General features: G+C 38.3%; 1 protein-coding gene across 2 annotated transcripts in view; it reads right to left on the reverse strand.

Moving 5' to 3' along the window:
• Positions 1-4126: 4126 nt before the first annotated feature.
• LOC138736265 (erlin-1-like) overlaps positions 4127-12538 on the reverse strand; it is a 32652-nt gene continuing 24240 nt past the window's right edge. For both annotated transcript variants that reach the window (XM_069885486.1, XM_069885487.1), the window contains exons 11-12: positions 10308-10387; positions 4127-6233 (exon numbers count right to left, since the gene is read on the reverse strand). In XM_069885486.1, coding sequence (XP_069741587.1) covers positions 5991-6233; positions 10308-10387 — 323 coding nt within the window. In that variant the 3' untranslated portion in view covers positions 4127-5990. The remainder of the gene's footprint in view (positions 6234-10307; positions 10388-12538) is intronic.

Raw genomic sequence — 12538 nt, forward strand, 5'->3', positions numbered from 1 at the left:
TCCGTCCCTAACTCTGTTTTGCAAACTTAGTTTTCATATTGTGTTTGGAGTTGGGTTTTTGTGTTTAAGATAGGACAGAAGGGAGTCTCAAATGCCCACATACTGTTCTCAGTATTTCTCCTGAAAACCCTGTCTTTAAATGTCGGATTATGTCTGCTAATCTCTACACTTGGTCTTGGACGAGAACTTCTTGACCTTTTTCCTTTGGTATCAAGAAACCTTTCATCGGAAGTGAGAATAAATAGTCTAATTTTAGGTATTATGTTTCTAAAGTGGACCAATTCTGAAGTTATAAAATATGTGTAAAACTGTTTTGGAGTTGGCAGCAGTGAAACTGCAATACTATTTATTATACCTTTTCATGATTTGGATGCAGCTTTTCTTCTTGTTTATTGTCTAATCATGGAGCCAGCTTGGGCGGGGGGGGGGGGGGGGGGGGTGTGGGAAAGAGAGAGAGAGAGAAAAATTCCCTGTACATATTCTTAATGATGGGAAGGGTTTTGTCTGTGGCCACTACCTTTTGGAGGGCTTTATGCTCAGTATTTGTGTTCCCTTACCAGACCGTGATATAGCTGGTCAGCACACTTTCCACCACACATTTATAGAAATTTTCCAGGCTTTCTGGTGTCATACCAAACCTCTGCAAACTCCAGAGGAAGTAGAGGCACTGACATGGTTTCTTCATTATGCCATTGGTGCGTTGGGTCCAGGAAAAATTCTCTGAGAGGATAACCCCCAAGAACTTTAAATTTATTCACCCTCTCCACCTCTGATCCCCAAGTGATCATTGGATTGTACACCTCTGGTTTTCCCTTCCTGAAGTCAACAATCAGCTACTTGGTTTTGGAGACATTGAATGCAAGGTTGTTATTAGTGTACCACTCAGCCAAATTTTCAATCTCCCTCCCAAATGCAAACTCATCTCATTTTATGCAACCCACTACCATGGTATCGTCAGCAAATTTGTTGATGGTGTCTAAAAGCTAACCGAAACCACAGGACATAGATCCCGACAGCACAGTATGGACCCTTTGGCCTTGCATGTCGTGCCAACCTATATATTCCTACCAAATACAAAACTCTCCCCATCTCATAACCCTCTATTTTTCTTCCATCCACTTGCCTGCCTAAAGCTCTTAAATGCCCCTAATGTTTCAGCCTCCACTACCACCCAAGGCATTCCAGGCACCCACACTGGCTGTCTCCCTTTACCAATGCTTCACAGTATCCTGTAGACAAGTCACCTTTCATTCTTCTTCAGTGCAAAGAGCAAAGTCCCAGCTCTGTTAACCTTGCCTCATAAGACTAGCTTGGATCATCATCTTATTTTCTCCAGGTAACTATTTTCCTTGGCATCTGGTCTGTAATTTTGTGAAGGGTAGTTTTTAAAAAAAATACTGTTTATTTTCCTCACGATTATCAGACGACAAAATGATGGACTACCTTTTGTGCCTGTGTATGAGTCGACTTGCTTGGATACCCTGAATAAACAGTTTTACACTGCATCTCAATTCACACAATGACAAACAATTCTATTTCATCCCAAAGTGTCCCTGGACTGAGGAGGCCGGATGCCAGAAAAAATAGGAAGAGACGGCCATCCAGCCCATCAAGCCATTCAATGTGATCTGATAATAGGCTTATTTCCACCTACCTGCCTTTTCCCCATATCCCTTAATTCCCCTCCCCTACTTTGTAGAAATCTATCACACCTTGTCTTAAATATATTTACTGAGGCCACCTCCACTGGTTCAATGGGCAGTGAAATCCACAGATTCACCACCCTCAAGGAAAAGCAGTTCCTCCTCATCTCTATTGTAAATTTACTACCATTAATCTTGAGGCTTTGTTCGAGTTCTACCCATCCCCACCAATGTTAACAACTTCCCTACCACAATCTTATTTAAGACTTTCATAATTTTATATATTTCTTTACGATCTCTTCCAAATTTTCAGTCAAAGTAGGGTCAGGACAGTCCTTGAAAGGCATCAGGAAACCACACAAAGGAATAATTCAGTGCTTTGAGCAGCATTATCAGATACGTAGTGTAGCAATATTAATATTTGGGGAGAATTTATAAGATTTAGAGTAGGTCACATACATTCAGACATTTTAAAACAGATCTTATTTGAAAGACTGAAGATCTCTGGAGAATGTAAGCACCTTTCACAAGTTGTGCTTTAATTGAACTGCCCTTGTCATAAAATGCTTGACCATTGTCTTGCTGGAGTCAGCTGTCTATCAGTACCCTTTCTGCAAAATGCTCACAGAAAGGTCAATTCTGGATTGTTTACCTAAGATAACAACTTGAAAGAACTCCTGTTGTTTTGCTCTGGAAGGTGAGGGTTTTGCAAGACGTGAGACACGTGCTCTCTTTGGAATTTCAGTTGGAGAGAGAGAGAGAAGAGAAGCCTTCTCAGCTGGCGTGTGTATGACAGTGCAATCCAGGAAGAACTGATGAAAAGTTCCAAAAGCAGTGGATGGCTGGAAGTGCTATCTGTCTGATGTTTCTCTCAGAAACAGAGGAACAGAAGGAGCTCTGTTGTAACCTGAAAGAAAAGAGGTTACCATCTGAAAAACCCTGATGGGGCAAGTTTAATCAGCGAGGCATTGAGGTGACTAATGGTGGTACCTCAGTTGTGGAAGCCCTGGAGCAACAAATATCTCTCTGTAAACCCTACAAGAACCTTCCTGAATGGTAAACATTTACCTTTCAAGCACCAAGCCTGGTGAACTTTATACATGTTAAATTCTGTGCACAGTATAGTGATTGCCTACAATCAGAAAACTTGGAAGAAGGAGAAGTGAGATTAAACTGTGAACCAAAGAACTTTTCTTGAATTTACACACACATTACATACACGTGCACTTAGAATTAGAAAGGGATAATTTGGGTTAGTATAGAATATAGTATGTATAGAGTTAAGTTAAAGTTTGATTCTATTTTCATGTTTGAAGTTGATTAAAAATAACTTTTTTTTAAAACCACTTGTCTTGGTGAATGTCTATTGCTGCTGGGTTTTGGGGTCCTTTGGGCTCGTAACAGTAGGATGGAAGCAACTTGTCCATTCAGAGCAAACTAGTCCTATTTGCCTGTATATCACTGCATCCTATCTTGTTAAATTCTGTACTTATTTTCAAAACACCAGGGATGTAAATTCTTCATTCATGAATCTAGATCAAAGATGGAAACCCAAGAATGACCACACTGCAAGTTCTGCAAAAGTAGCATCAACACAGGCAACAATTGTATCATAACTTGAGAGGGACATGTTCATTATATTAAGGATGCCTGGCTTTAAGTATCACATATTTAACCATTATTTGAGGGAAGAGGCGAATCCTTGGCTTCTCAACCCTCTCTTCTCAGTCATCCACATTCCTTAGCATAGCCCAAGACTTGTGGATCAGTGGGTTCACTGGCTTCCATAAATTGCTCCTGGCATGTCGCCCTTCCCCCACCATTTTATTCAGGCACCTACCTGCCTGCTTGTTGCTCATACCTTGACGAAGGGTTCAGGCCTGAAAGGTTTGTTATATATCTTTGCCTCCTATGGAAGCTGCGCGATCTGCTGAGTTTCTCCAAAAATTTTGTGTATTTACTACAATCACAGCATCTGCAGAGTTTCTTGTTTCACTCCCCTGTTTTCAAGTCCCATCGAGCACCTATCAAAGTCAAGCAGCAATTAAATCAAGGTTACACTCGGAACCATGATTCTAAATAAAGGCCAGTTAGTGAGGAAGATGACCGTCTACTTCCCACAATGACATTCAGAGTTGGTTTACACCAGTGGTTTTCAAATTGCCCCCTTAAACTCACATTTCACCTTAAGCAATCCCTATGCCATAAGTGGTCTGTGATTTGTCAGGGATTGCTTAAAGGTGGTATGTGAGTGGAAAGAAAAAGGTTTGAAAACCACTGTTTTTATCGTACTTCATTGACTCATTATGTGCACCATTTCATAACTCCAAATGAAGTGGGCCAATGACAATTTTTCTCAAGCAAAATATTTCAGAAACAATTGGGTCTAGAGCAGTGATTCTCAACCTTCCCCTCCCACTCACATACCTGTCCTATTTCTTATTATCTGAAAGGGATAGTCACATGAAAACATGTCAAGACAATACGATATCAAAATAAGTTTATTTATGACACAAATTTTGGAGAAATTTCTTTTTGCTCTTTAGTTAAGCCAAGTCTAAAGCAAATTTCATGAAGCCAATTTAAATTATTTTTATGCTGCAAACTCTTTCTCCAAATATTTGATTTATTATCTTTATCTATTATCTTACCAAGCAAAGCTAAATCCCAAACGATCATTCAAAGCAAATATAGACACACATTGCATACGAACCAGCACCTTGTATAGAGCATTTCAAAATGTAAACTTAACTTCAGATTACCTTAATTTCTCACAGTAAAAATTCAGTTAGCAATCATCTGAAGCTCAAGATAAAACAGAATTCTGGAATGACTGAAGTACAAACCATTTTATAGGGTCCATAAATTTGACACACATTTCTGCATTTGTATATTCTGTGCCAAGGCAATCAACCTGGAAAACCCCAATACCCACCAATATTATGAAAATCAAATTTAAATCAAGCTCGAATTAATTATATAGACGCATATACTCGTTTGAAGAAAGACTTTTTTTTTTGGTACCATCATTTGAGACAGGCACTGTTTTATACAATGAAAAACGATTCACGGACTGGACCCAATATTCAATTTTCACATTAAAACCTTGAGAAGTTTGGATGGGAGATGGAAATCAGAATCCAATCAATACAAATATTGCATATAAAAGCTAGACCACCACAAAATTATTACATGGCATGATGTAAAATGATTGATTGTATCATGAATTATCAAAAATAAAGATTAGTATCTGCATATACCAATTGCCCAGATATTAGAATAGACCTATTTGCATGTAAAAGTTTTAAACTGCATGGCTTGCTTTATTTTATCAATTGAGTAATATATCAGTGGGACGGCTCATTCTAAATTAATTGAACATAAATTTTGCACTATCAACTCAAACTTGGAGTCAATGTCAGATTGTATAATTAACATTAAGGGACAATGATTGACATTTCTCCCCCACAATTACAACTGTACTTAGCATTTTAATGATCTGTTTGCATTCTTGCAATCATTTCTGGTTAGAGCAAAAGATGTTTCATCAGTTGAGGTAAAAAAAACACCTTGTTTTATGTTGCCAAAAATGTGGCGAATCTAAAACCATTAGTATCAGAATCCCAACACACCCCAAGTGCCAAAGGTACAGTCTCAACAGAAATAAGCAATCTTGCACCAAATTTATCTCCAAGTTGTCTTCTCGACTTTATACTACCAGAAGCTAATGTTCTCCCACTGCCATTCAAAAATATTGATCACTGAGTACAACTACCATTGTAAAAGAATGGCATTGACCATTACTGTTTAAATACAAAGGCTTCTTGATTATTCTAAAATATATTTTCCTAATCCACTGATCTATTTTCAAAAGTATTGTATCTTATCCAAGTTTATAAAAGATTTGTTCACAGTTGTCAACCAATTTCATCATAACCAAAATCAAAACAGAAAAATGCTCAATTGCAGCATTTACTGCTTGTAGGGTTCCAATTGTAATATGCTGTGACAGAAAGTAATCCTCATGACATGTATTGGTAAATACACAGAACGCCGTGGTCAACCTCCAGAGATTCAGCTAGGTGCCATATCTATTAATCAGGCAAAAAACAGCTTTTGACATGGAATTATGTTCTGCCACAGAGCAGAACAGTTTTAGTCATTAGTACCATGTCACCTTGTTGCTATTTTTGGCAATGATTACATAAAGCCATCTGAGTATTCTGTGGTATAATTCTGCATCTAACCTGATGGTTGTCACACCAGAATCCATTCAAACAAAATCCAGTGTTGTATAATCAGCATTCTGTAATATTTAACAAGTCGTGTCTTTCTTTCTTTTTCCTTTTAAGTCGCATCGTCTCTGGAGTCCTTCGTTGCATCTTTTTGCTGCCTGCTCGAGGTCATTTCAGCTGTGGGCATTGCCTGATCCGTACTGGAGGAATCTTTCCCAGTCCTCATTTCAGCAGTTTGCGAAAAGGTATTAGCATCCACAAACATATCCGGAATGTCACTACCAAAATAAACCTTGCTGTTTGCTGCTATTGCTTGGTATTTAACCATCTCCAAATACTCTTTTGTTAGTTTCATCTGTTGGGAAGAAACAGTGGTAAAATACAGGTATCCTCAATACACAAATCAATTTGTCAATCATAAATGACAACTAATTAATAGATGCCAAGAGCACAAGTATCTTTATCACCAAAAAGAAAATGAAAGAAATTTAGCTTGGTATATCTGGGTAAACAAAAATTTAAAATTCTGAACTTGGTATTTTTTCTGCTCATTTGCCAACATCATACAACCTCTATTGAATAAGGTGAGCAAACAAAATGCTAAGTAAGGAGGCCTTTGATTTAATAAGAGATAGAAGGGAGATAGATCAGCTTGTGGAGTGGTGTAATGCCAACAACATTTTGCTTAATGTTAGCAAAATGCATCTTACTTTGAGTTTTAATCAAAGTTCATTAATCAAGCAGGCTGGAAAAATATATATTGCCCTAAACTTGGTATTATTAATCATCAGGTATGGTAAAAGTAGGAAACATCAGAACCAAGTTGGAAGATCAGACTGATACACACTGCAGGATGACAAATAACAGGGCACTGATAATAACTTTGAACAAATAGGAGAGCAAGGACATAGAGCTAAAAGATGATAAAGAGACAAGAAGTATCAATTGAAACCCAAGAAGTGGTAAGAAAGGTGGTTAATTACAAATTAAACATGTTAAAAGGAATGAGAATTATGAACCTAATGTATCACAATTCAGACTGCTGGAAAAACTTTCATGAAGGTTGATAATGAAGGAGGAGTCACGTGATGGAGTAGTGGCCGGACGGTGAACTCCAGCCCTCTCCAGAAAAGTCGGGAAAAACAAGAGAAAACACAAAGGCACAGAAATAAAAGTTACAGAAAAGTGAGTATAAAGGTGGAAAGAAGATGGCGACAAAAAAAGAAAAGTCGAAAGCAACGGTAAGAAGAGAGGAAGAGAAGACAAAGGAGGAAAAAGGTGAAGGCCTTACCTGTCCGAAGAGGCCCGCTGCGGAGAGAGAAACCCGCTCCCTCAGGTCGGTAAATAATGGACTACAAAAATGGCTCGCAGAGCCGAACAAAAGTGCGCAACCGCGCATGCGCGGTACTGTTGACGAATGAAAAAAAACACACCGACGGGAGGGGGGACCAGCTGGGGAGTCGATCTCCACAGCCGGCAACGACAGCTGCAGAACACCTGCAGCAAGAAGAGACCACAGAAGACAATAGAAACAAGATAGAAGAGGAGGAAAGGGCAACAAAGAAACAACAGATGGTCAACCCAGAGGAAGAAGAAGAGGAAGAGTATGGTGAAATAGAAGAAGAAAAGAGAGGCAAGGTAAAGGATATACTTGCTCTTATTAGAGGATACATGGAATCATTTAAAGAATGGCAAACACAGGAATTTAAGGATTTAAGAAAAAGAATAAACAACACAGAGGAGAAAATAATTAAAATGGAGATGACCTTAACAGAAATGGGAAAAAAAATGGACAAGATGGAAGAGCGGGCAGTAGCAGCAGAAATGGAGGTAGAAGACTTAAAAAAGAAATTGGAGAAATCTAATAAAAAAACTAAAGAGACACAAGAACTACTAGCTCAAAAAATAGATACAATGGAAAACCATAACAGAAGAAATAACATAAAGATAGTGGGCCTTAAGGAAGATGAAGAAGGCAAGAATATGAGGGAGTTTATAAAAGAGTGGATCCCTAAGACCCTAGGATGTCCAGAACTACAGCATGAAATGGAAATAGAAAGGGCACATAGAGTATTGGCCTCTAAACCACAACCACAACAAAAACCAAGATCTATTGTAGTAAAATTCCTAAGATATACTACAAGAGAAAAGGTACTGGAGAAGACAATGGAAAAAGTAAAAGAGGGCAACAAACCACTGGAGTATAAAGGGCAAAAAATCTTCATTTATCCAGATATAAGTTTTGAACTCCTAAAGAAGAGAAAAGAGTTCAATACAGCAAAGGCGATTTTATGGAAGAAAGGGTATAAATTTATACTAAAGCATCCAGCGGTATTGAAAATATTTATTCCAGGACAGCAAAACAGACTATTCTCGGATCCAGAAGAAGCACGAAAATTTGCAGAACAATTACAAAAATAGACTGAGGGAGGAAGACGGGTAATGAGAGTTAAAATGATCACGACTGATATGTATGTGGGTAAAGACAAAAATAGACTGAGGGATGAAGACGGGTAATGAGAGTAAAAATGATCACGATTGATATGTATGCAGGTAAAGAGGTATAAGAGTGAATAGAGACAATGAGCATACATGAATGTATCTGTACTTAGAGGAAAATATAGATAGTATAGACAAGAATTAATAAGGGAAGGTAATGGAATAGAGAGAATAAGGAGGGAATTAAAAGAGGGACCTTTGTGACATATGAAAAGTGAAATCTTTTCTGGGGGAGGCGGGGTGGGGGGAAATAGCGGTCACTGCACAATCAGTTGACGCTTGCGAGTGGATTCGCAAATCCAAATGGAGAGGGGAGATGTGGTTGTCCGACAAGGGATAAAGGACAACTCAGGAGGTGAAGGGGAGATTGGGGATAAATAAGATAGAAATAGGAGAATAAGGAAAATGTTAGATGTTGTAGGAATGTTGTCTTATGAAGAGTTGAAAATAAGAAAACAGAAATGGAAAAGGAGGAAAGGTAATGATGGAAAAACGGAAAGAGAAGATAAACAAAATATAAAAGGGCTACGCTGAACTATATGTCTTTAAATATTAATGGAATACATAACCAAATTAAAAGGAAGAAACTACCAAATTTAAATGAATAAATGTATTCCATTAGAAAAAAATAACATATTGGTTAAGAAATAATATTGAAATATTCGAACAAGTATAGGAGCCTTACATTAAATACAATAGCGAAAACCTACCGGGGACAAACATTACCTAAGTTGATAGAAGGAGAAGGAAAGAAAAGAATGGACTCAGTAGAATTTCTGGTGTAATTTTGTTGAATGACAACATTGTCTGACTGGATTAATGCAACCTAGATTGTATACCTAAAATGGATGAGAGGGGGGGGTGGGGGGGTGGTTTGGGAGGAAAGGGGGGGGGGGAGAAAAAGTCACTGTATATGTGTGAAAAGAAATAGTGTATATCATGGCTAATGTGATTTATGGTGTGAAAAATAAAAAAATTTAAAAAAAAAAAAAAAAAAAAAAAGGTTGATAATGAAGGATATGACCCTGTGTAACTTTTTACACAAGTGAATATTAGCTTGCAATTGTGAATGAAAAGAACTGAACACTATATATACATTGGGTCTTGGGTTGGATTAGTGTAAACTTCAGACCAAGACGCAAAAATGTAACACTTCATGCATGTTATTAGCTCAGCCTGATCAATTTGCATCAGTAACAGGTATTATAGTCAGTTTGCTTACTTTGAAATTATACTATCAACTTGTTTTTCAAAATCATTTAGTTATCAAATATTTCACTGCAATGAAAAGATTGAATGAGATGAATTGATATTTTCTGATGTTCAATGTTTGAGCTTAGTCCTTTTATTAGCTAATTACTTCTATTGATTCAGTGTGCATGTCCATTATGTAAATTTCCCTGCAGTGAAACCTGCTTTCTCCTTCTATCAAGTTTAAATGTGCTTTGTGACTGCAAAGGACGATGACACAAATAATACACTGGTCAGAAAGGAAGCATGCCCTTCGTAAAATTGTGAGCAGTTTTTACAGTGTGGCTCCAAATTTCTATCACAGTCTTACAGTCATGAAGATGGTGACCACATGCAAATTGAACAACAGTACCAGCTAAATAGAAATGGCACAGAAACATTTAAAACAAAATCATATGAAACTACCTTTGTAAACATGTTTCAACGGTAATAAAATCCTTTACGAAATATCCATACAGTATAAAAGCATGCAAGAAAGACTGACGACAGTATATAAAGTATATAAAGAATTCCATCTCAGGCAATAGATTGGTAAAGATGACCAGGGACCTTTCTGTACATTGCTAAATTTCTGTGTATTCATGATCAAGAAATTTCCACTTCCACTTGTTACACCAAGAAACATACATAACACTGTTTGTAATTTCTATGGGTAATTGTGAAATTAAGTGCTTCGTACCTGATTCGCTTGTGCTATTCTCTGGGCAGTGTAGAATTCTGCATCTGCTTTGGTCTTCTCTCTGGCTAAATAAGCACAATCTGCATGCAAAGGAAAGTGATTAACTCAACCTCACACTTACCACTTGTCCCTGGTCAGTGTCATGCTCACTGGGTAATCCAGTCGTCAGCTCTCTGTGTGGACTGAAAATGATTCCGCTTAAGTGAATGGAATTAGCTTCAGGGGCAGACTGCAGCTTTCTGCTGCTGCAGTACACTACGTCAACGATACTGACTTGGAATGAACTTCTGAAGCAAATCTCAGAAAATGTTGCCACTAAATTAAAACTTTCTCTTGCTTCTCTTTCTCTGACTGCAAGAGGCGCTTCAGGAAATTTCTACTGCAGGTGAATGTATCTGCCTTGCAGCAGACTAAAGTAAATTCCGTGTAAAACTGTTTTTATTAAATGACAATAAACTCATCTTGATGAAACAATGCACAACAATACAGAACTTAAAATCATATCTTTTCTGGGGCTTTTGAGTAAGCGACATGTTAAATATGTGCTAATAATTACCTTATTTGAAGTTTTAAAGTTGCAGCTGTGGCAGAACAATTCAAATTTCCCAAAATAAAACTAAAGACAATTTTTTTTCCTTTCCCCTCTTTCACCAAGTAAAATGTGAATGCTAATTAATATGCAAATTCATTCGTTTAATCGGCCAATGATTTTTAACTTAATTTAGACATTCAGCACAGTGACAGGTCCTTCCACCCACGAGCCCATGCCACAAAATTACACCCAATTGACCCACAACCCCTGTCTGTGGTAAGAAACTGCAGCACTCGAAGGAAACCCATGCAGATACGAGGAGAACGTACAAACTCCTGACAGACAGCGCTGGATTCAAACCTGAGTCATTGGCGTTGTATCAGCATTGTGTCAACTGCTACATTCTTCTTTTTTTTCTTTGGCTTGGCTTCGCGGACGAAGATTTATGGAGGGGTAATGTCCACGTCAGCTGCAGGCTTGTTTGTGGCTGACAAGTCCGATGCGGGACAGGCAGGCACGGTTGCAAGGGAAAATTGGTGGGTTGGGGTTGGGTGTTGGGTTTTTCCTCCTTTGTCTTTTGTCAGTGAGGTGGGCTCTGCGGTCTTCTTCAAAGGAGGTTGCTGCCCGCCGAACTGTGAGGCGCCAAGATGCATGGTTGGAGGCGAGATCAGCCCACTGGCGGTGGTCAATGGGGCAGGCATCAAGAGATTTCTTTAGGCAGTCCTTGTACCTCTTCTTTGGTGCACCTCTGTCTCGGTGGCCAGTGGAGAGCTCGCCATAGAACACGATGTTGGGAAGGCGATGGTCCTCCATTCTGGAGACATCTTCAGCAGCATGGATTCGATGCTTGCGGACTCTGCCAGCTCGAGTACTTCGATGTTGGTGATGAAGTCATTCCAATGAATGTTGAGGATGGAGAGGAGACAGCGCTACACTAACGATGTTTAAAATGAAGGATTGTAAAAAATTATGCCCAAAGAATTCTAAAGTATTCTGTGTGGAAATTTATTGATCATTAGAAATGAAATCAATACTGCTCGTATTGAAAGTAATGCCCAGAAGATGGAGATAAAAGGAGAAGAAACTCCAAGTTTGTGGTGAAACTTAATGAATGAAAATCTAGATCCTGGACTGGAATACAAGTTAATGTTCCACTTTGAGAAGTTACCTCAAACACCACAGAAGAGCTACTGGGGTTAGAAGCGTAGTTAAAAATCTGCAGCAAAAAATAAATGATGTACAGTGGAAAATTTTAATCCACAAGCTGCTAAGGTGATAAAAGATTTTAACTCTTAACAAAAGCTATTAATAGAGTCATTGATAATGGCTTTGAAAGGACTCTTTTATGGCAATAAAAAGACCTTTCACATGAGGCTTAGCTAGTTACATCCCTGGATCTTTGCCTTGTAGAACAAATTACCAAATCTTCCCACTGAGACAAGGGAGGAATAAAAACTTCAAGGTTCTCTTTCCTGATCAGCAAAAATATTGTGGAATAATTAATCGTCAATAAGCCTGGTGTTTAAATAGTCTGCTGGCGCTCACTAATGACTGTCCCTCATGAGAACAAGATACTGGAAGGCGAATACCACGCGTGAAACACTCTGCCAAGAGTAAGCAAATAAGAGAGCAGACAGAAATGAAAATAAATATTATTCAAGATTGGTGATTACACAATTTGAGTGTTTTTGACAAGTGG

This window comes from Narcine bancroftii, chromosome 6, assembly GCF_036971445.1.
Source record: "Narcine bancroftii isolate sNarBan1 chromosome 6, sNarBan1.hap1, whole genome shotgun sequence".
NCBI lineage: Eukaryota > Metazoa > Chordata > Chondrichthyes > Torpediniformes > Narcinidae > Narcine > Narcine bancroftii.